The sequence below is a fragment of the Myxine glutinosa genome, chromosome 2 (assembly GCF_964187855.1).
Source record: "Myxine glutinosa chromosome 2, kmMyxGlut1.1, whole genome shotgun sequence".
NCBI lineage: Eukaryota > Metazoa > Chordata > Myxini > Myxiniformes > Myxinidae > Myxine > Myxine glutinosa.
Window position 1 is genome coordinate 53294369 of NC_136262.1, and position 25260 is coordinate 53319628.

The following is a 25260-nucleotide window of genomic DNA, read 5'->3' on the forward strand; positions in this document are numbered from 1 at the left end:
TGATCCTTTACCATTGAGTGATGGGGCCAAAAACGGTACATAGTAGGATATCTCAAAAATTTATGAATGGATTTGGACGAAACTTGTTGGACAGGTTGTGTGTGTGACAAGGAAGAATCGATTCAATTTTGGTGAAGAATGTTTCTGCATTATATAAATTCTGTATTGTGATTTTCTGGTCTACTCTGAGATGCAAAACGTAAACTGTTCACCAGGTGGAGGTATGCTCTCTACCGAGTGCCGTTCTAGTTAAATGTACTGTATGAATAAAAGGAAATAACTGCTTTTGCTGAAACGCTGATTCTTAAAACTGTGAGATGAAAGCAAGATGTTATTGACTTTTATTTGTAAGGGAGGGAGGTATTTTCCAAAGGTGGTTGGCCTGTTGCCGTTTGGTATTCCCATCAGACATCACAGTCATGATGCAGGTACCCCCAGGTTCACATCCAACACATGTAACTGTTGATTTGTGCATTGTCTTCTTATCTCCATGTAATTTGGGTAAAAGTGCAGACATTTCCATTCCTTAATCTCCTTATGTTTGTGCAGGCTTCTCTAATGTATGGTCCCAGACAGATGAACTAGTCTGAGGCTTTGATGTTACAAACTTTCAATCACAAACACATTTCAGCTCTTGAAACTTCATATTTAGTCCGGAGTAACGTATCTGTGTGGACACAATTATATCAAAGTTTGAAGGGGGTTCTACGTTGGCAAAAATGACTTTGAGAGGTAATTTGACTGCTTAGGTTAAGAATGTCATTGTTAGTTTACAAGAACTTTCGTTTTGCGTTTGACTAATTATGTGCATTCTTGGTTCTTGTAACCGAATCAAACAGGAAGTGCAGAGAGATGTGATTTGGCAGACAAGAGATCACTGTCGGGGTCTTCAAGCAGATCGAGCGAGTCTATTTGTTCCGTGTACCCCAGGGTTGTGGCACTGCGTTCGTTTGCAGGACGTCGCGACTGCGAATTGAGTTTCAAGGCCGGAGACACGATCGTTGTGCTCACACAAACCTCGAAGACATTTGATTGGTGGGAAGGTCGCATTGGGGAGCATGTTGGCCTATTCCCTGCTAACTACATCTCGTTTGACTCCTAATTCGGTGGGGTTTGATTCCTAATTTAATAGGATTCAACTGCAAACTGCTGTTCCGGTGCTTTTACAAGGAGGTCGTTGTATCATACAGTGCACAATCCTTCGAGGGTATTAAGGTGGCTGTCCCATGTGCTGCACTCACTTAGGTTTTGAAACAATACTTTGGCCAAAATGCAATTGACCTTTTTCTGCAGGGTTACTTTCTGTGTACATGGTTACCGCAGGGTCTGTACTACCGGGATGTGAGGAATAAGCTGAGAGATTGGTTCGGCAACTTGGGCTGGTAGGATGATCTAGATTCTAGAGGTACGCACACTCGCCTCTAAGCCGGCTAGCCCAGGTTTGAATCCCAACCGAGCTATAAACTGTCAATCTGGCGATTCATTTTATCATGTGTGCCGTCCCTCAGATGGACGTTAAGCTGGGCGTCCTGTCTGCTGGTATTAGTTGGTGGACGTTAAAGATCCCACGGTGTCCTTGGAGAAGAGAACGCGAGCTATCGCCGGCACACCGAACAAATTCCTGCTGCTACTGCTGGGAAGGCAACGGCAAACCACCCAGTATAACCCTTGCTAAGAAACTGCTTCAAGAGCACCGACACTCTCTAGCAGAGTATGGTACTGTACATAAATTGTTTATATCTTTTTAGTATACGTTTGGTTGGGTATTTGGTAATAAATGGTAAGTGGGAGATACTTAGACAATTTGATGCCACATTCCACCTTTTCTTATACATCATTTGTCCATCACCTGTCCACTTTGTGTCAATTGAAACCCTATCATCTTCCATTGTTTCATTCCTCCATGAGCCTTGACTTTTGTCATTATAAAGAATGGTGTTCGTGCAAAAGTTGGAACTTTGGGACAAATTGGTTCCGAATACGCCGCGTTAAGAAGCTCAAGTTTATGGAAGGGTTAGAAGACTTATTATTACATGGTACAATATTATTTGGTAGATGCACTCTTAACTCTTCTCAGGTACATTTAGGTGATGTTATATTTGCGGCTACAAGTACGCTAGTTTCTTGGCTCAGTGTTTTGAACTCCCGGATGGTAATTTGGAGTTCTGCACATTAATTTTGCTCCATTATGGCCGCTCCCTTTGCTCTACAAGGGGCACAATCCAGATCTGTGAATTTGATAACAAATGCCATTTCTTTCCTCTTGCTTTGCCATGTGTCACTGCACTCATTGCAAGGTTGGATTACCATTGGTTACGCCATGCTTGAAAGATAAGTTGCACTTAAGGTTCTCATAATTTATCACTTGTTCCATGTCGTAGCAGTAATGGAGGACATCCACACAGAGAGAAAGCAATATCTTCCTTTATTCCATCTTTTAAAGAATGTTAATTCATTTTTACCTCCGCCACCGAAGGTAAATGGAGGTTATGTTTTCACCCCTGTCTGTTTGTCTGTCTGTCTGTGAACAAGATATCGCAAAAAGTTGTGGACGGATTCGGACGAAATTTGGGAGAGGTTGGGTATGTGACAAGGACGAAATGATTAGATTTTGGTGAAGATCCAGATCCGGATCCGGCCAGTAGAATTTTTTAAGTGATTTGTCACCATTGAGTGATTGGGCTAAAACCGATATATAGCAGGATATCTCAAAAAGGTTATGGATAGATTTTGACAAAACTTGGTGGGGAGGTTGTGTGTGTGACAAGGACTAATCGGTTCGAATTTGGTGAATATGTGAATGTGGATTCGGATACGAGAATTATTTAATTTTTAGGTGATTCCTCACCATTGAGAGATCGGGCGAAAAGCGATGTATAACATGATATTTAAAAAAGTTATGGACGAGTTATGAATAAACTTGGCGGATGAGTTGACTCCGACAAAAGCAAGCTGATTAGATTTTGTTTCCGGTCCGAATCCAGATCCAGTCTATCAGTGGGATACAAAACACAAACTGTTCAGCCTGGCGGAGGTTTGCGCTCTACCGAGTGTGCCATTCTAGTTAACCCTTAAATCCTGCATTTCACTTGTGCTGTAACATTTCTACAAGCATTCCACCAAAGTATAAAAAAAGCAAACTTTAAAACTGAAATGATTGGGGTAACGTTGTTCCCCCTTCCTGTTCCCCATAGAGAACATCAAATCCCAGGGGTCAAAGGGTTAATACAGATCATATACAACTGTAGAAAATTGATATTTTAAAGCTTTCATTAATACATTTTATACAATTTGAACACAGTTCACCCATCACCTGGCTGGAAATATTACCTTCCACCACACATGCTAAAAGCAAGATGCCTTATTAATGTTTGTGCTTCATTATGTTTCGGAGAGGAAACCCCTCGGAAAGCTTTCTAAATGTGTACATGGCACTGGCCAATCAGTGATGAAATGGTCTGGCTTGAATACAATTGGTCAAGTGGCCCATGTGTAACAAATGGCTGCATCTGTGATGCATTTGAACCATGTTGGACCTCAATCACCCTCATTTTCCCCACAACCCAGTAGATACATCCACAAATGCTCTAGCAATAAACTCAAAACTCCCCATCTGTAAACGGTTGTATTTTCAGAGGTCGAATGCTGCTCCTGCCAAGAGGTCATACTCTCCTTGAAAGGATAAGTTCATTTCCATCCAAATTCTGAACTATATCAGGTACCACGCATTCTTTCTGAAAGTTCTGCACCTCTTCCTAATGAACTCTATCGTTTTTGGGGAATACTCTAATTGGAAACTCTGGATTCCAGAATATGATTGTGCACATGTGGTATTCCTGATTTCCCAGCTAATCGTCCTTTGGTTTCTGCTGCCGCTGGATTCGCAGTCTGGTCACCTCCACCATCTGGTTGGTCATGCTGATCAACCACAAAACCTGCAAATAAAATAACGTTTCGTCTTGAACTCTCCAACAAAAGGACAAAAGTCCAGCTGAATGAAACTCGCATTAAAACTACTGATTCAAGTTCATAAACATTTTTGACATTTTAATGGTGCAGAAAATCTGTAAAGAAAATTACAAAAGGACTCTCCACTGGCAACAGGTAAAAAAAAAACAACTGTGCAGACAACAGGTATAAAAATAAATGCAGACTTGCTTTGAGGTAAAACTCATGGCACTGAAATAAAATTTGAGAAAAAAAAAATCACAACCCTTTATTACCTCGTGAGTGTGGGAAGCAATGAAGTGTTGGATAGGGTGATGTAATAGACACTGCGTCAACGGTGGTAAAACTCGGAATTTATTTATTTATACGATTTTTACAATCTTTGTTTTATTTAATTTTAATTATATACTTGAACACTGAATGTAGAGCACAAACTGCCATCTTGTTACTTCCACGAACCTCATTTACTTCCAAGAAATAGGAATGTTCAAATCAGGTGGTGTATAAGACTGCTTCAAAAGCTCTAAATTCTCGTAATTTATTTTAACGACATCTTATGAACTCCCTAGTTAATATTGTTTTGAAATGATACTTTTATGTTACTCTGCCAGACACGATCTCAAAGCACGCACGATGCTGGGGGCGCAGCCTGGGCAGTAAAGGAGCAGATCGCATGATTCGGGGTGGTGCTTGCCCCGTCTCCTCGTCTGGTTAGCCGTCAGTTTGTTCCCCTTCTCTGAATTGCACTCGAGACTTGACGGAACTGAACTGTGAACTTGGGTGTACTGCCCTTTTAAAAACATGACCTACCCCCGCTCCATGACGTCGCCGAGCCCTGCTCGCTGTGCGCTCATTGGCCGCTCAGGCGTCACTCAAACCAAAGCCCCACACCTAAGCTTCTCGGTATGCCCCGAAGGTTCGAGCCCAGCAAGAGTGCGCCTGAACTTGCGCCTTGATCAATGTCCTGCAAGGCCGCTATCTTTTTAAAGAGGACATAAAATATATATTTACAGTGGATAAAACAATAAAAAGGGGTTTATGGAAATGCAGTTTTAGGCACAAACGTTGTGAGGGAAGCTGACATGCTATCTAAATGATAATTATCGATGTATATTCCCATTAAAGTTTATATTTTATTTCACACTTGCGTGACAACATGAACCCAGGGAAGAAACTTTTCTAATACATGCATTCCTAGCCTCTATAAGTCGTTTGCGCAACAATATTCTATTTCTTCAAGCCGAGCCTTGAAATGCAAACATTCCAGTGGAAATGGAAGGGGGGATGGACTTCTTTTATTTTTCAAACCCTATTTTATAAATGAAGACTTTTTCTCATCGTAAGTAAGAATTCCTATTTTTAGAGACCATTCAAAATAATCCCAGTCATCACTAACACAGCAGCGAGACAGCCAAAGATGTCGTTTTTGAGAGTTTCAATCCATGGCTTGGTAGGACGCTTTCTCAGCTTTCATCCTTCCACCACGAGCTTTCTTCACAAACTTCATCTTCTGACCTTCGCTACACATACACACGAACCAAGTCTTCTCTTCCCAAGTTCTTGTTCACCGGCATTGACTTTTAATCCCTTCCTGAATTCCTTAATGAAATAATCAGATGCAAAATCTTCTATAGTTTTGCAATACTACGTCGAAGCATGTGACTCGAACTTTGCAGTAAAACAATCGACTCCGAACGGAAGGGAAACTTTCAAAACTCCCTTTGGGTTGATATTCGATTTGTTCACTTAATGCAGACTTTGTTGTACTTTTTGTTTGCATTTTTTGAGTGGCACATTAAAAAGGAATCATTTTACACACTTCACTGCCTTCCTTCTGGCGTCACTTTCTGGATATTTAAAATGCTTTGCGCTGCTCATTATACGGTAATACTTGTGGTATCCTAATTATAATTCTTGCTTTTAATTTTAAACTTGAGGTTTTTTTTTGACCAAACAAGTTGTCCACATTCATAGTAAAAACAACAAAAATACTGGTGGAGCCATTGCGAGCACGTCTTTCCACCTTGACTATATTAAAACAATAGGGGCAGTCACCATCACACTGTTTCAGTGTGCATCACAACCTGCTTGTTACCATCTCCTCTCTGCATGTTATTTCCTCCAACTGGCTATTTTGGGGAATTTAATTTTTTTTCCCCATTGCTCCTGTAAATTCTAAGTTGGTACAGTTTACAGATGGCTGTAATTGGGCATTTGGCCCAAGTCGCTTTTTGACACATGAGCGTTTATAGTTGAATACGCGTCTCGTGTCTTCCTGTCTGAAAGCATTCCCGCATCCCTGGAGTCTTCAAATTGCTCCAACAAACCGGAGAGACACCGCCTCTTCCTCGCAACAGCAACAATAACAATTAACAATGCACTTGCTGCTCTAATAATATCCAGTCTTTGTGTTCCCTTTTGAATGCTTCGGCTTCGATTTATTGTTATCTGCAATAACAAGAATTGTTGATCCAACGATTGTGGGGTTGCAGGCAATTCTTTAATAGGTCGGTGTGATCGGTGTTTTTCACAATTCCCTTGTCTTTTTCCATTGTTGCGGAAATATTCGGTTGACCTTTCAAAATCTTAAATTTGGTTCAGTTGTTCACTTAAAAGTCATTCACTCCTTTCTGTGCGGCCTAGCAATCTCATCACGAGCCTTTCTCATATTTGTATCCACTTGCAATCTCCTTAATACAAGTAGTTGTTTTGACTTTCTCACAATGCAAATCCTTCTTCATCAATGACATTAAGAAAACGGATTTATATAAGTAGCAATCATTTTTTGTTGTTGTGATCTCAAGTCCCAAACAAAAGAAAATGTGAAAAGGTAACATATTACTTAAATTAAAGTTGTGGCAATACCAGTTCTGAAACAAACTAATAGGCTAGTGCAGCTTGTGCCATTCAATAGTAGGCACCAATCAGGGCAACACAACATACTGAATTTGGCATTCATTGGGATCCTGGGAATTGCTGGAAGTCTGTGCAGTTTGCTCATCACTAAACCATGAGTTTCCTTAACACGATTGTAGAGCTTTAGTTCATTTGTTTTATCGCCCAGTAAACTTGTGAACATGAGGGAGGTTAAGAGCTGCAGCCTGCAGGTCTATGATCCAACAGGTGTGTCAAGGAGCATCAATGAGATCAAATTTCTCAGTAAACAAACAACTTGGCTATAATGCTAGAGCTCTGACCTCAGTATTGCAGCTGCCATTATCACATCGTACTATGTGCGAGACCAGTAATGCCCGGTCCCGAAGGGAGCGAAAAGGATTTGTTTTCGGAATTGGCATCATTTGCCCACCCCCAATATCGCCTCCCTATGGGAGAGGTCAGTGGTTCAACCACTTGCACTATTCCACATGTACAGGGGAAAAATCACAAGTTGTCTGCCCACACCAGTGGGAGGATGGGGCTATTTATTTAATGCCCATGCCCCAAGCATGTTTGCAAGATTTGTTGGAGACCAGCCATTTTCGATTCCATAATGATCATACATACATACATTTGCCTTATTTTAGTACGATTACATTAAACTGTGTTGGAAATTAGTTACCATATCTTCTGTCGATAAACCATTTATTACTTGCAAAATCGAATATTTTTCAAGTCTATTGGTCGTTTGCGTTTGTGGTTCTGTGTCTGTCTGTCTGTCTGTAACCGGCCGACAGGTCACAATTCCAAACCGATCGTCACAAAACTTCACCAAGTTGTATAGGTCGTCCCAATTGAGAAGCCTATTGATTTTGAGGTCAAAGGTCATCTGGAGGTCAAATTTATAAAATCGCCATTTTAAATCCGATAGACTTGAAAATTGAATAGCATTTGTATATTGCCTCACTAAATTGGGAAATGAACTATTTTTGAGGTCAAAAGGTCAATTCAAGGTCAAACTTCCAAAATCATCACTTTTCATCTGAAAAACCATCAATTTTCATCCAATTGACTTGAAAAATGAATAGCATTAGTATATTGCCTCACTGAATTGGGAAACCAACTGTTTTTTAGGACAAAAGGTCAAAGGTCAAATTTTCAAAATCATCAATTTTCATCTGAAAAGCCTTCAATTTTTAACCGATTGACTTAAATTGAACAGCATTTACATATCGATTCACTAAATTGGGAAACATACTATTTGAGGTCAAAAGGTCAACTCGGTCAAACTTCCAAAATCATCACTTTTTATCTATTCACTAAATTGGGAAACATACTATTTTTGAGGCCAAAAGGTCAACTCAGTCAAACTTCCAAAATCATCACTTCTTATCTGAAAACCCGTCAATTTTCATCCGATTGACTTGAAAATAGAACAGCATTTGCGTATTGCCTCACTGAATTGGGAAACCAACTCTTTTTAGGACATATGGTCAAAGGTCAACTCAGTCAAACTTCCAAAATCATCAATTTTCATCTGAAAACCCATCAATTTTCATCCGATTGACTTGAAAATTGAACAGCATTTGTATAGTGCCTCATTGAATTGGGAAACCAACTATTTTTGAGGTCAAAAGGTCAACTCAAGGTCAAACTTCTAAAATCATCATTTTTCATCTGAAAAATCGTCACTTTTCATCCTATTGACCAGAGCTTTGATCAAGATTGTCAATTTTAATCATGATGAAATTCACAATTTGCTGTGTTAATGGAAACCTTTGGGGTTGGGGGGATTTTGCAAGTATCGTGCTCTGCATGACGTCTTCTTGTTTTAATGTTGAAGGAGACATGTTAACGGTCTTTTCAATTATACAGTCGTGGCCAAAAATATTGGCACCCTTGCACTTTTTTCAAATAACACAATTGTCTCCAAAAATAAGTTGAAATTGACAAAAGTATTTGTCCTCCACAATTCTTTATTTCACTGTTAATATTACAGAACCTTTGTTTTTAATTCAGAAGTTAATATATACTTTTAAATCAGAAAATAAAAAGAAATGGCATTGACAAAATTATTGACACCCTCAACTTAATATTTGGTAGCACGGTCTTTGGACAAAATAACTGCAGTCAAGCACTTCCTATAGCCATGAATGAGCTTCCTTCACCTCTCTGCTGGCAGTTTGGCACTCTTCTTGTGAAAACTGCTCCAGTTCTCCCAGATTTTAAGGGTGCCTTCTTCAAACTGCTGTTTTCAGATCTCACTGGTGTTCAATGGGATTTAGATCTGGACTCATTGCTGGCCACTTCAGAACAATCCAGCATTTTGTCTTGAACCATTCCTGGGTGCTTCTTGAAGTGTGTTTGGGGTCATTGTCCTGCTGCAAGACCCATGACCTTCGACAGAGACCCAGCTTTCTGACACTGGGTTGAACATTGCGCTCCAAAATGCTTTGGTAATCTCCTGATTTCATGATGCCATGCACACATTCAAGGCACCCAGTGCCAGAGGCAGCACAGCAACCCCAAAACATCACTGAACCTCCTCCATGTTTGACTGTAGGGAAGGTGTTCTTTTCTTTGAAGGCTTAATTTAGTTTTCTGTAAACATAGAGATGACGTGCTTAACCAAAAGCTCTAATTTGGTCTCATCTGTCCACAGGACATTCTCCCAGAAGGATTTTGGCTTGTTCAGGTGTGCTTTGGAAAACTCCAGTTGGGCTTTCTTATGTCCCCGTCTCAGCAGTGGGGTCCTCCTGGGTCTCCGACCATAGAACCCCCTTTCATCGAGTTGGCGACGTGTGGTGCGAGTTTAAACTGTCGTACCTTGTGTCTGAAGGTCAGCTTGAATCTGTTTGGCAGTTGATCGAGGTGCTTTCTCCACCATTCGAACAATCCTTCGCTGCAATCTTCGATCAAGTTTTCTCTTGCGGCCACGTCCAGGGAGGTTGGCTACAGTGCCATGGGCTTTAAACTTCCTGATAACATTGCGTACAGTGTACACAGGAACATCAAGGTCTCTGGAGATGGACTTTTGTAGCCTTGAGATTGTCCATGCTTGGCTACTATCTTGTGTCTGACCTCCACAGACAATTCTCTGGTTTTCTTTCTTTTCTCCATGCTCATTGCGGTACACACAGTGACACAAAACAGCAGAATGACTCCTTTTCTCGATTTAAACTGGTTGAATGAGTGATTTTTATATTGTAGGCACCTGCAACTCACCACAGGTGAGTTCAATTCCAAAGTAAAGGTGAATCACCTGCTTGAAATCTAATTATTTCGAACAACTTCAAAAAGGTGCCAATAATATTGTCCAGGCCATTTTAGGATTTCTGTGTGAAATAAGCTAAGATTTAGTAATTTTTTCAGCTCTTTTTTTTTTGGTCCACAGCAAACCAAAGAAACACATATGTGGATACCAAAATATATTTAAATTTCAACAATTTTCTGGAAGAAATGGTGCATTATTTGAAAAAAGTGCAAGAGTGCCAATATTTTTGCCCACGACTGTATAACGGTTTGTTGGATGGGTGTTTGCAAAAGGATTAACATCTCTGTCTTCTACTGCCTCCTCTGGTCTTGCACCCTCTGCTCTTTCTGTGCTCATCCCCCCCCTCCTGTGCACCACACCCTACCCCTAATGCCACCCAGGTTTTCCCAGGGCACACATGGTTTGTCAGAAACCTCCTTCTGGTGAAACTCCCCAAATCCAGGCTCACTGCTCACCTCCACTCATTATGTCCACCACTGAAGGTAGGTGGAGGTTATGTTATATGTGTTTGCCCGTCTGTGAACAGGATATCTCAAAAAGTTATGGACGGATTCGGCCAACTTGGTGGACAGGTTGGGTATGTGACAAGGAAGAATTGATTCAATTTTGGTGATGATCTGAATCCCAATCCGAGAATTTTAAAGTGATTCTTTACGATTGAGTGATTGGGCTAAAAATGATATTGATGACGATGTCTCCAAAGAATGGAAGGATTCGTCCGAATCTTGGTGGACAGGTTGGGTGTGTGACAAGGACTAATTGGTTCAATTTTGGTAAAGATCCAATTCCAGGTCGAGATATGAGAAATATATATATATATATATATATATATATATATATATATATATATATATATATATATATATATATATATATATATATATATATATATATATATATATATATATATATAGTCATACCCCGTTTTACACCATTTCGACCTAGGTCAAATCCGACTTTACGCCACTCTTCTAGAGTAAATTTCAGTTCAGCGAACGTCATTATGTGCGACTTTACGTCACTCCTACGGATGTGAAAAAAAAAATTTTTCCTTAAAAATATATTTAATATAAATAAAATAGTACATAAATTAACAATAAAAGAAGCTAAAAGACAATTTAAAATACAATAGAAAGCACATTTAAAAAATATTAAAATGTACGTACAGTATACTGTAAGTACGCGCAGTTGCTGGTTCTCATTCAAAACAGAGGTGACGTACAGTATTCCTTTACTGTGTCTGTGTTAGCCATGGGTCCTAAGAAGGATAATGCTAGTGTTTCCAAGCGTAATGTGGTTACGATGGAAGATAAGTTAAATCTGATTAAAAGGTATGAAAAAGGTGAAAAAGTGTCGGTGATAACGCATAGACCTTATCGCGAATCGGAACCGCAATGCGTCATGGGATCGGAAAGGGGCAATAGTGCCGCCGGCGGTCGCTGTCACTTTGACAGACTGCTTGTTTACATTGACACACTATGTGATCCTTACCACTTTAAACTACTTTTAGGACTTTTTTACTGTGACAAATTAACTGTGAACTGTGATCAGCTCATGAGCCAGTATTTGCAAGCCAAGGACACCGTCGCAAAACTGAAAGCCGCCATTGCAGTATGTAACAAGAAGCTTACTGTTTCGGACATAGCAAACTGTGATGAACTTGTGAAACTTTATACAGGTTTACCTAGCTATGACCTGTTTAAGTGGTTATTAGCAGAAGTATCCCCTCATGCACAGAACCTTCATTATTATAAGGGGAAATTATCAATGGAAGACAAGACCTGGCAAATAAACAATACTACAAAACTTGGAGTTAAGCGATCTCAATCTTTAGAGGATCAACTACTCATGACACTCATGAAGCTTCGGCTTAATCTTCGCGAGGAGGACCTCGTATTTCGCTTTGGATTAGGACAAAGCACCGTCTCCCAAGTTTTGTTCGCAAGTGTACAGCCAATATGTCAAGACCTACTCTCAAGTGCCTTGTTGGTATTACACCTAGCGGAACAATTTCATACATTTCCAAACCTACAGGAAGAAACACGTCGGACAAAAAAATTGTAAAGATGACGAACATTGTAGACAAGTTCCAGCCCGGCGATATTTGTATGGCCGACCGAGGTTTCAACATTCAGGAACTGTTCTTGCATAAGCAGGTTGTTTCTCTTCTCCAATGGGAACCCCCCTTTCCCTCAAATATTTCTTTAAATCGCTGGATTTTAATGCCAAAAAACGCTGAATTTCTTTCACATTAGCCATCTTCCTTTCTGTAAACACAGCGTCGATCGTAGACAGACGCTTCCTCTTCTGGGTTCGTGTTTACCTTTGCCCCCTTTTCGATCCCATCATGCTTTGCGGTGGAGCGCCCTCTGTTGATATTTACCGATTCGCGATAAGGTCTATGCCTTAGGGCTGCCACGGTCGATGGTATCGACCATCATTCATGATAGGGAACGTATTCTCGCATACGTCACTGAAAAAGTGCCGCCGGCTAAGACTGCTAAAATGTGTGTTTGTGTTCAGAAGAGACGCCATGTTTAAGGTGAATAACATAATCTTATGAATTTTATTTATTATTCTTTACAAATTTATTTATTAATTGTGTTCATTGCTCATTAAAAAATATGACTAAAATGTGTTTTTAGTGTTCTTTAAGGTTTAGCGATAGTTATATACTTTCACGAGTTGTTTACTCGAGTTTTACGGTGTTTGTCTTCATTTTAAGGCATTTTTAAGGCATTGCGCCCGGTTTACGTCAAAAACCGAGTTACGTCACGGCTTATGGAACCAATTAATGACGTAGGCCGGGGTATTACTGTATGTATATATATATATATATATATATATATATATATATATATATATATATATATATATATATATATATATATATATATGTGATTCTTCACCAATGAGAATAAGAATATATAGAATGATCGTTTTAAGGCCATTTTCCCGGCTAGAGCGGGGGTTAGCCTTGCGGGCCCCATGACAATCATGGTTCCCTGTTTGAGGCAATGTTTTTATGGCCGGATGCCCTTCCTGACGCCAACCCTTGGTCACGCTCTTACGCTGCGCAGGGATACGGTGTACCTATTCTAAACCGGGGTACACACCGGGATCATTCATCCCATCAAGCTGGTACTCAATTTGCCGACCTCGGAAGGATGACAGGCTGAGTCAACCCCCCTGGCGTTAATTCAGCGATCGACCGGGATTCGAACCCAGGATCCTAGGATCCCAAGCCGGCACCCTGACCGCTAAGCCAACACCAGGCTTCTTCACCAATGAGAGATGGTGCCAAAAACGATATACGGTATGGCATGACATCTCAAAAAGTTGTGGATGAGTTTTGACAAAACTAGATGGAAGAGTTGGATAGACGACAAGAACAAGCCGATTTGATTTCGATTCAGATCTGGATCCAGATATGGCCTATCAGTGGGATGCAAAACATAAACTGTTCAGCCTGGTGGAGGTGTGCGTTCTAATGAGTGCCGGTTTAGTTTATGTGTTCTATCTCCTCCATGAACTTCGTCTCTACACAAAAAGGTTAATGTTTTGAAGAAAATTCCCAAAAAGCCAAACTCGAAACATTATATCTCTCAGCAAAGAACTAGTCCCATTAGTAGGAGTCCATACATACCAAAATGATGACGGCATTGATCAGAAGTGGAACAGAAAAGACGAGTGATATGAAAACACCGTGAGCATCAAAATACTGGTGTTTTGAGAACGATCTGCAAGATGAGCAAAGAGACGGTTAATGTCTTGATGGATCACCAATGGTAAGCGGCAAATACATCTAAAAGGTCGTGACTACACTGGAGGAGGTCCAAATGGTGTCCTGTGGAGCAACACCATTCATCCATCCTGTATCCCTCGTCCAACAGAATCTACCATTGTATACCTGTGTGTATCAGTGTAAGTCGAAAGCAACGTGGGACAAGCCTTAATAATCATGAGATGCTGTCATGCTGTGCTCCCCAACACATACCACCTGTTAATTTGAATGAATGAATGATCGTTTTAAGGCCATATACCATCTGTTAATTTCTCCTCCACATTTTCTACTAGCTTCAATCTTAGAACACAGGAAGATGAAACTTTCCACTAGTTCCACATGATGGTCTCCCAATCTGTACATGTCGATGTACTAGTTGACAAGATCATGCAAGGACAAAATCCATGAACATCTGATTCAGGAATTGTGCTTGAGATTATCATTTTCTTTCATATGTAGTACATGGCAGTAAGTTGCCTCATCTGCTGGAAGCGTTGCTGTGCCACTGATGCAGTGTCCGCTGCAGGTTAGAACAGGAAGTTGGAATTTAGCCAGGCTGCTAGCAATCGCTCACCTATTGTGAAGGACACCGAAGGATCTTAAAGTCCATCAACTAACGTTGGCAGACAGAATGTCCACTGAGGGAGGTCACACACATTGATACCTCGCCCTGCCTGTGAAACACCATGATGGCGGTTTACAGCTGGGTAAAGATTCAAACCCAGACTAGACAGCAGAGATGAGTGCGCATACCTCTAGGTTATCCTGCTAGCATTGTGCTTTTGAGGTATTCTGGTTGGAATCATTAAATCAGCACGTGTGCGAAGCCAGGATAAGCAATAGATCTGACGTGCACCAAAACTACGAATGAGCTACGCCCACAAGGTTATTTGAAAAACATAAGCAACAGATGCCACATTTTTCTGACAAACAGAAGAGTTGTCGATGACAATGACGGAAATGATGCTCTTTGGGCTTACACAAAACGGGATAAAAATATTGAGAAGGTCGCTGCGGCCTTTGGTCCACGCTAAATAGATATTAAAAAGCTAGATATTAAAACTGGACCAAACCATTCATTGCTGAGGCAAGGTGGTAGGGGAAAAAAAACAAAAAAAACCTTTAGAGGCCATTTTCCCCCGCAAGCGGGGGTTGGCCTTTTTCGGGGACCGTGGTTGTTGTTGTTTTTTGGTCCCCTTTGCTGAGGCAAGGTGGTGGGGAAAAAAAAAAAAGTCTCCTTTATTCCAGAATTTCTTCTCGGCCAGGTGTTTTTGAAAGTTTCAGGGCAGCACTCACCTCCACTTTATGGCAGCAATTTCATTGATGTAGCTCGCAGAATAGGCCAGCGCTACTGCAAAGACAATTAAACGATTAATACAAACTCAAGAAATGTGTTCATGCATTCTTTGCATATTGGCACTGTCTTGCAACAAAAAATGCATCTGTTAAAACCCTTTGCTCTTTTCTAAGAAACGAGTCATTAAAGTATCTGAAAAGTAGCAAAACTGAAAACAACTGCCTTACTATAAAATAAAATATTACCCTCACTTCATGAGGGCACCATGAAGTTGTACATGTGCAATGAGGGAGCGGGTGCTTCTAGTAGGTCTAATCCAAGAAGATGTGGGATCAGCATGTGCCTGCTGGATGTATAATATACTAGCAGGAGTACCCGGTGTTGGGGGGTGAGGGGAGGGGGAGGAGGCAGGAGAGGGAGGGGTGAGGAAGGGAGTAGAAGGGGGAGGGGGAGGGGAGGCAGAGGTGAGGGGAAAGAAAACCTACATATACATATTTTGGGGGAGGGGGGAGGGGGGCGGAGGGGAAAGGAGGGAAGAAAAATTTACCCATGCAAAGAGTGCTTTAACCTCAGTGTTGCCCAGGTAAAAAGGAAATTGTAATACCCTCTGCCACCATCACCAGGTGGCGCTACACAGTACACATTTACATAGAAAATATACGCTCCTCTCCCAGCCCCCCACGCCCCCGCTTGAGGCCGTGGCCACATCGCCTATGTTACCCCCCCGGACAAAGTTGTAGTTGTATTTGTACCCCGAGTAAAGTATAAAAGCGTTTATAGCTGGAGTACCCAGTAGCCGGCGTTGCTCAAGCGAAAAAGAAACATTAACGTACACTATGTGGCCAAAAGTATGCGAACACCCCTTTTAATTGGTGGATTCAGCTGTTTCAACCACACCCATTGCTGACAGGTATATATTATAATCAAGCACAAAGCCATGCAATCTCCATAGACAAACATTGGCAGCAGAATGGGCCATACTGAAGAGCTCAGTGACTTTCAACGTAGCACCGTCATAGGATGCCACCTTTCCAACAAGTCAGTTCGTCAAATTTCTGCCCTGCTAGAGCTGCCCCGGTCACCTGTAAGTGCTGTTATTGTGATGTGGAAACGTCAAGGAGCAACAACAGCTCAGCCGCGAAGTGGTAGGCCACATAAGCTCACAGAACGGGGCCGCCGAGTGCTGAAGCCACTAGCGCGTAAAAATTGTCTATCCTTGGTTGCATCACTCATATCACTACCGAGTTCCAAATTGCCTCTGGAAGCAACGCCAGCAAAACAACTGTTCGTCGGGAGCTTCATGAAATGGGTTTACGTGGCCGAGGAGCCGCACACAAGCCTAAGATCACCATGTGCAATGCCAAGCGTCGGTTGGATTGGTGTAAAGCTCGCCGCCATTGGACTCTGGAGCAGTGGAAACGCGTTCTCTGGAGTGATGAATCATGCTTCACCATCTGGCAGTCTGACGGACGAATATAGGTTTGGCGGATGCCAGGAGAACGCTACCTGCCCGAATGCATAGTGCCAACTGTGAAGTTTGATGGAGGAGGAATAATGGTCTGGGGCTGTTTTTCATGGTTCAAGCTTGGCCCCTTAGTTCCAGTGAAGGGAAATCTTAACGCTACAGCATACAATGACACGCAAGACGATTGTGTGCTTCCAACTTTGTGGCAACAGTTTGGGGAAGGCCCTTTCCTGTTTCAGCATGACAATGCCCCCGTGCACAAAGCGAGGTCCATACAGAAATGGTTTGTCGAGATCGGTGTGGAAGAACTTGACTGGCCTGCACAGAGCCCTGACCTCAACCCCATAGAACACCTTTGGGATGAATTGGAACGCTGACTGCGAGCCAGGCCTAATCGCCCAACATCAGTGCCTAACCTCACAATTGCTCTTATGGCTGAATGGAAGCAAATCCCCACAGCAATGTTCCAACAACATGCATTTTAAGGCCATTTTCCCTGCTAGAGCGGGGGTTAGCCTTGCGGTCCCCATGACAATCTTCTCCATTTTGCCCTATTTTCTGCATCTCTCCTTGTTAACCCCCTTGCCCGCATTTCTTCTTCCACCATCTTTAGCCAAGTCTTTCTCGGTCTTCCCCGTCCTCTACTTCCTTCTACATTAATTTCCATCACTCTTCTCAACCAGTCACTTTCATCCTTCCTCAACACATGACCAAACCATCTCAACCTGTTCCTTTTCACAGCACTCCAGAAGAGTGGAGGCTGTTATAGCAGCAAAGGGGGGATCAACTCCATATTAATGCCCATGATTTTGGAATGAGATGTTCAACGAGCACATACGTGTGTGATGTTCGGGTGTCCCCATACTTTTGGCCTTGTAGTGTATTTGAAATGAGGGCAAATATAATGGAAAAGCAATTACATCCAAATCAGAATCACTCACAAATGTCAAATAATCATTCTTCCTTTTCGTTGAATATATGCTGGTGAATGTGCCTTAGATCACGTTTCTGAGTTAACTTTGATGACGTTCGGGAAAGAAGAAGATGAAGCCATACCACCAACTTCGACTGCTTCTGGAATTGTTTGTTTTTTTTGTGTATAAATGTCTGGTAATTGTTGTTTTTTTTTAATGCAAATGTGTACTTGTTACCACCGCCACCAAAGGTGGATGGAGGTTATGTTTTCACCCCTGTCTGTTTGTCCGTATGTCTGTCTGTTTGTGAACAAAATATATCAAAAAGTTGTGGATGGATTTGGACGAAATTTGGATATGTAGCGTATGTGACAAGGACGAAAGGATTAGATTTAGGTGAAGATCCGAATTGGGATCTGACTACTAGAATTTTTAAAGCGATTCTTCACCATTGGGAGATAGGGCCAAAAGCAATACATAGCAGGATATCTCAAGAAGTTATGGATGGATTTGGACGAAACTTGTTGGACATGTTGTGTTTGTGACAAGGAAGAAACGATTCAATTTTGGTGAAGATCTGGTGAATAATTTTTCAGTGATTCTTCACCAGAGTGATATGGCCAACTTGGCGGAGGTATGCTCTCTACCGAGTGCCGGTCTAGTATATAACTGTCATTAATCAAAAAGGCTTAGGCACTATAGAGTGATTTTATTTTAAAAAAAAAATACAAAAAAACGAACTTTCTTTAAAAAAAATTTTTTTTTTGCATAAAACACTCCCAATCAATCACTGGTGAACCTCTGAAAGATTGACGAAGATCCGAGGATCCATTCAGCCATCTCTGAGAAAAATGACGACAAACACTCAAACACACACACACAAATGCACACACACAAACACACACACACAAACGCACACGCACAAACGCGCGCACACACACACGATTCTGGGGAGGATGTTGGAGAAGTCCGGCTGCGGTGCATTGTTTGGGAATGTCAAGATCTCTGACCTTGATTTCGCAGATGATGCATTCATCTTTGCGGAGATTCTGGATATTCTTACGGGGGGGGGCTCTCCAGGCACTGAATGAGGAGGCAGAGCAGCTGGGACTACGGATTTCTTGGGTCAAAACAAAGATCCAGGCTTTCAATGACATATTGGATGCTGCTGTCTTGTCTGTGCCTGTTTGTGGCAAAGATGTTGAGGTCACGAAGAGATTCACTTACTTTGGCAGTGTTATTCATGTCTCCGCATGTTGTGAGACAGAAGTTTATAGACGTCTGGGTCGGGCCTGGGGAGTCATGGATTCACTGGATCATGGGGTGCGGCGCTGTCGGAACAAAGTCTCTTCAGAGAATCCTTGGCTATCGCTGGTCGGACTTTGTGTCCAACGAGCGGTTGCTGAGAGAGACTCAGATGAGAGTTGTTTACTGTATGGTCCGTGAGCGTTAGCTGTGGCTGTATGGAAATGTGGCTCGTTTTCCAGACGCTGATCCAGCTCACCAGATACTCTCAGCAAGGGAGCCTCGTGAGTGGAGGAGGCCAATGGGCCGACCGCGTGCCTCATGGTTGCAGCAGGTTGATCGGTATCTCGAGATAGGGATGAGCCAGGCATTAGCCTGGGGAATGGCCAGACGGAGGCCAATGGAGTACCGTCGGAAAGTGGATGCGGCGACGCGCTGCATGCTGCCATACCTGACCTGACACACAGACAGACAGACAGACAGACAGACAGACGGCTCTCTTATATAGTAGATTGGCAATACAGCAGTGCTGCTGATGCAATGCCCCCAATACATTAGCACAGGACTATATAAATTGTTCAAGGTGCCGACGATAATTCTCCGATTCTTGCTCAAGAGACATATTAATGAATAAAAATACCAGCTAATGTTAGCAGATTGAAGCCTAGATTTCCTTCTAAGGGACGGGCACACTGATGCCTGCGAAGCACCATTGGGGTGACGCTTTACATCATCGGGTCAAGAATACAAAAAGGAAGTGTACTACCTGAGCTGTCGTGCAAGGTATGCCCATATATTACATTAGGAGAAGGTAAGAGATGTAGGTCTTGAGAAAGGAGGTGTATCAGTGAAGCTTGAATCGGCGTATAGGAATTTCGTCTTTTACAAAACTCAAATGGTGCTGATTAAAAAAGTGTAAAATTGGGGAAGTGTATACGGAGTATGATTGCTCGCTGGATACGGAATGGTGCTGACAACCGTTTTCCCTTTAAAAAGTGTAACTCAGCCCAAGCAAGTTTCATCTCGTAAAGTTCTTGCTCAATATATCCAAAACGTTCGATTTTATAGTCTTCCCTTGTCTGACAGAGTGAAGAAGCCAAAAAAGAAGTTCAAACACACTGAGAAATATCCTGGAAAGTTGTTGCTACAGTTTCTGTGAAGAGCTCGAGCTTGAAACTTCATGAAACCACTAATTGGATTCTGAAAACGAAAAGTGTACGATGCAAGATCACGTGGTGCTTACAGAGGCACAGAAAGTAGATGGTCTGGACATTCAGGTGCTGCCTGGAAGCAAAGGTGAGAATGAGGCAGAGAGAATGGAACCCGAGCAAGGTGAGCAGCCAGCCTTCGGTCCAGTCAACCTGAAGTGAAGGAAGCATCAACAGCGTGTTAGGGTCGAGCAGGGTGGCCTGCTCAAGGTAAACAATGTACCAGAACAACAAATGATGCCTCTATTACACCAGGTGTTGGTCATATCATGCGTGGCCCGAATCAGGGGACGTGCGTGGACCCAGACAGAGTACGAGCCACGAGGTGGTGACACCCATTTTACAGGTGAGGATCAAATGAACTTTCAAAATTACAATTGAATTGGAATTTTGAGGCAGTGAGAGAGGAGGAAGATCTGTAACAACAACTTGAAACGATTGTGGATGATTTGAGATGTTATTATTCCCTTACCGACATTAAAAGGCTCCATAGACTCGAGATCTGCAAAGAACTGTCAGCCATAATGATAATGAAAATCCTTTTCCTGGTTGTTGTTGTTGTTTAATAATCCCGTAGGTCGACACGCTGTAGACGATAGAGCAACATTTATTGTTTATTTCATCCTAACAATCTCCAATCTGAAGCAGATTGTTATAACGAAGATTAAATTTATAAATAATTGCAAACGTTTTATCCATTATCCTTTTACAACACAAATGTAAAAGACATTGGTTATACACCGCCCAATACGTTGTTAGCGACATCTTCTAATTTTCGTACTGTATTGAGAAAACACAGATCAATTACAAATAATGACAAAGTCGTCTATGTTTCATTGATAATAAACAGGTTAAATGCCTGGAGTTGAGGAGTTATAACCGTTGAATAACATTCAAGTTCGGTCGCGTTCTCACGGTCCTGTAAATAAACTGAGGCAAGAGAAGGAATTCCCAACGAGAAATTATCCATATCGGGAAGTCTGTAATTTATTTTTCAAAGTCTTTCTCACCCTCACTCTTGTTGTAAGAGTGTTGGGTTCGATTCATTCTCTCTCACTCGATCCCCCTCAACCCCACGACGTTGCTTTTCACTTATTCTGACATTTCTCTTCATTTTACCTTTTTCCTCACCTTGGGTTTCGCCCTTTACTGACTCGTCAAAGCATTTTATTATTTTTGTGAGCGTTTAAATCGAAAAAAAAAAAATGTAAAAAAATTTCAAAATTAGAATACAGTATATGTATATGTATATGTATAATATGTCTGCAGTCAGTAATACGTATTTTTGTTGGATACTTTTTCTTGTTACCAGTACGTTTGACTTTACAGCATTTATATAATATAAATGATGTGAAGTCAAACGTACCGGTAACAAGAAAAAGTATCCAACAAAAATATTACTGACTGTCAGACTGTCTTCTGGGTCCAGAAATAAAAATCGAGAATGATTTATACATCTGCAGATTTAATCAGAATCTTCTTCTTCTATGCCGAGTTCCCTCACAGAAACTTCGACGCCAGGAGGCCCATCAAAGCCTGCGCTGGTATTGCCAAGCTAGGGACGTTTGTCCCTGATCTATCCTTTATAAATGCTGAGCGTCAAACGTGAGCTTGAGCTTGAATTTGCTACGTGCTTACGTTATTTTATTATTATAATTGTTGTTGTTGTTGTTGGGGTTTTCATTTGAGATTCTTTTGTTATTTTTGTTGTGGTTTCAATTGATTTTTTTTTGTTCGTTTCAATGAATGACCAAGAGGTTCTTCTGCATATACAAAACAAACATGGCGTGGCCATAGAAGTGATCGATCATCTTGATTGCTACAAGTTTTACATCAGATCCGCCTATGGGAGACCGAGCCCAAGTAAGTCCAAAATTCACACATAGTAAGGTCGATATATGGAAAATACCCCCTCAACCCCCAAAAAATTGCTACAAAAGGTTTCTCAACTGATTCTGGTAGGGTTTAGTGTACTTTATAACATACTAAAAGTTTACCAACGTAGGACCCCCGGAAAAGTGTTTTTTTCAAGATGGCGTCCAAGATGGCCACCGAAACCTCTTAATGATCATAACTATAACTATCAACTCAAATTTGATGATCTTGGTGTCTATCCCTAGGTTTTTGGGGGCAAGGAACACATTAAGACCATTAAAAATGAAAGTGGGCCATTATCTAACAGGTTGAGGGGGCATTTTCCATATATTGACCTGAAGAATGTGTCGAATTGGATCTAACTGAATAACTAATTCTCATCTTTCTCTTTTTCAGACATGATTCAACAATGAGTGCAAGCACAGCCAGTCAAGCTTTTTGTCCAATCTGCAAGGAGGAGATCGAGGATTCCAGTGATAACTGGGTTGCAATTCAGTGGAAGGGGGCGAAGGGAATAAATGAAGCCAGTGTAAAGCGGAAGGACGATCTTGTAGTTGAAGCCAGTACTAAAGTGCATAAAAGCTGTCGTCAACAGTACATAAATGATAAAAACATTAAAAGCCATGTTGCAAAGAAAAGTAGTGGTTCTGTGCCACCAAAGAGAACCACAAGACAATCAAGTGGAGGTTTTGACAGTGAAAAGGATTGCGTATTCTGTGGATGTACAATTGATTTGGACAAGGGACACTTTAGCTGGGTATGGACTGACAAATTTGTGGAGACAATTGTGGAGGTCTGTGAATCCCGTTCAGATGATTGGGGACATACTGTAAAGGGTCGGATTGAATACTATTTACGAGATTTACATGCAGCAGACGGACTTTATCATCATTCGTGTAGTGGAAATTTCCGGTCCTTCAAGTCTGTGCCTTTAGAGTTCCAGAAAGCCCCCGAAGCCAAGCGCAGAAAGTGTGGTCGTCCTAAAGATGAAGATAAGTATGAAGCGTTTCAGAAAATGTGTGCTTACCTAGAACTGAACAGTGAGGAACAACTAACTGTTACATCTTTGAGCCTCATAATGAAAGGGTATCTTTGTAATCCTGATTCGGAACCGTATGACAATTACAGTTTGAAAAAGCGTCTTAAAGAACGCTTTAAGGACTCAATTTTTTTTGGTGAAAGAGCAGGCTTGGACGATATTGTTACGATGAGAGAACAAACGTCGCAGATTCTGAGATCATACTACAAGCAAACGTGTCAGGAAGGCGATGAAGAGTCCCAAAAACGCGCTATTATTGAAACTGCTGCTAGGTTAATCAGAAGAGATATAAAATCTCAGGTTTCTACCGTGACGAATCAGTATCCAAGTAGTGATGATTTAAAACTTGATTCAGCCCTATCGTTCATTCCGACTAGTCTGCGGACAGCACTGGAAACATTGTTCGTTGGGAAAGACACAAGACGCAAGGTTGCGGCAGTTGGTCATGCCATAATTCAGGCAGTTCGCCCACGAGCTGTCATTGCCCACGAGCTGTCATAGTAGTGATCTTGTCATCGAACAAACGTTGATGAGGTCTCTGAAGAGCACTGGTGGTCTAACTCGCGGCAGTGGGATGACCGAGGACATGCGAAACCTTTGGACCTTATCTGCACCTGTAACATCCGAGTACAACATTGCGATGCAGGATTTCACAAACCTAACCTATACTACAAGTCCGCAACACAAAGACTCAACTGAGGCGCACATCAAAAGAGATGCATCTGATCTCGAGAAAATTCGGATAAAGCTTGCAGCCTGCTCACCCTTCACATCTGATCCTACTCTGAGAAACATTGTCAACGGGATAGTGGCTGGGCCAGATGTGAATGTACATGACTTTGAATCGGTTGGAAACAAGATCATTGAAGATATAATCGGAAAGTCGGCATTTACTTACAAATTCAAGCGGAAAGACAGAGCCAAAACCCTTGGGAATATCTCTGCTGTGAAGATTGCTCCTGATCGTACCATTGATCCTGCCCTTCTGTTCCAGCGTTTCCTTCTGGTGTCAAGGTCAGGAGATCTTTCCCTTGAAGAGGTTTTGACGTATGAACTAAGCCCCTACCCTCCAGCCCTCTTTGAGACCAGGAACATTCTTCGAACAGCAGACAAACCTCAGCTTGCTCAGGCAATTCGAGACCATGCTGCGGACTTATCAAGTGAGGCTGTGATGAACTCTATTCCCAAAACAGATTGTTACGTGCTTGATGGTGGCTCTTTGCTCCATCGTTTACCATGGAACAAAGGCGACTCATATAATGCAATAGCTGAGTCTTATGCAGACTTCACTGTGAGACATTACGGACAAGCGACAGTGGTGTTCGATGGCTATGGTGAAGGTCCCTCCATAAAAGACAACACACATCAGAGATGAGGAAAAAACCTGCACCCTATTGTTAGTTTCACTGCAGAAACAGAGTTTGCAGGCAAAAAGGACGACTTTTTGTCTCGTGACAAAAACAAGGCAGACATGATTGCTCTCATCAGCACAGCACTAACTAAAAGGGGATGCCATGTCATTCAGTCACCAGGGGATGCAGACGTTGATATCGTTAAGGCAACTGTTGAACGATCCCGTCATTGCACCGCAACGTTGGTCGGTGAGGATACAGATTTGCTGATCTTGCTCCTTCATTACTCCAGAACAGACAATGAGATCATCTACTTCCGTTCTGATGCAAACAAGCAGTCAAAAGAACACAGAGTGTATAACATTACCCTGTTGAAAGAAACTTTAGGAGACGATGTGTGCAATGAGTTGCTCTTTGTACATGCCTACTCAGGATGTGATTCTACTTCAAGGATTTTCGGCATCGGAAAAAAGTCAGCCTTCCGGAAATTAGTGAAATCTGATCCTGTCATGAAGTCCTGTGCTAGTGCATTCATCCTTCAAAACAAATCTCAAGAGGACATATCAGATCTTGGCAAAGACCTGATGGTTGATCTCTTTGGTGGCAAGTCTAATGATACGCTATCATCACTGCGCCATATCATTTTCACCAAAAAAGTGGCAACTGCTCAAGCATTTGTCACTTCTGAACGGCTCCCCCCAACATCACCTGCAACAATATTCCATAGCCAACGTGTGTACTTTCAAATTATGGTATGGATGGGGATGGCAAATGAAATGAACCCAACTGAATGGGGATGGAAACAGGAAAATGATCAGTTAATTCCAATTATGACCCAAAACAATGCTGCGCCTGACGAACTCTTGAAAATTATCCATTGCAACTGTTTGGGGGGATGCAAATCCTCTCGATGCAGCTGCAGACGCTATGGACTCCGCTGCACTGCTGCATGTGGCCCTTGCCAAACTGAAAACTGTGACAA

General features: G+C 41.8%; 2 protein-coding genes across 2 annotated transcripts in view; one reads left to right on the forward strand and one right to left on the reverse strand.

Annotated features, from left to right (window-relative positions):
* The window catches only part of SH3YL1 (SH3 and SYLF domain containing 1), a 45965-nt gene extending 42355 nt beyond the window's left edge, over positions 1-3610 (forward strand). Inside the window, exon 9 of the mRNA XM_068108198.2 lies at positions 840-3610. Within this exon, the coding sequence (XP_067964299.1) occupies positions 840-1102 (263 nt within the window). The 3' untranslated portion in view covers positions 1103-3610. The remainder of the gene's footprint in view (positions 1-839) is intronic.
* On the reverse strand, positions 2409-20598 carry TMEM18 (transmembrane protein 18). Its single transcript, XM_068108199.2, has 5 exons — positions 20485-20598; positions 20048-20165; positions 15180-15234; positions 13746-13839; positions 2409-3935 (listed from the first exon to the last, which is right to left on the reverse strand). The coding sequence occupies exons 1-5, from the start codon at positions 20533-20535 to the stop codon at positions 3849-3851; spliced, it is 405 nt and encodes a 134-aa protein (XP_067964300.1). The 5' UTR covers positions 20536-20598; the 3' UTR covers positions 2409-3848.
* Between the last annotated feature and the right edge of the window lie 4662 nt (positions 20599-25260).

Coding starts and splice junctions, on each gene's coding strand:
- TMEM18 (XM_068108199.2), bottom strand. CDS start 20,535: ATGGCTGACAGTTCTTTGCAGATCTCGAGTCTATGGAGCCTTTTAATG. Junction 20,166..20,484: donor TATGGAGCCTTTTAATGTCG/GTAAGGGAATAA, acceptor CCTTCACTTCAG/GTTGACTGGACCGAAGGCTG. Junction 15,235..20,047: donor CATCTACTTTCTGTGCCTCT/GTAAGCACCACG, acceptor TTGTCTTTGCAG/TAGCGCTGGCCTATTCTGCG.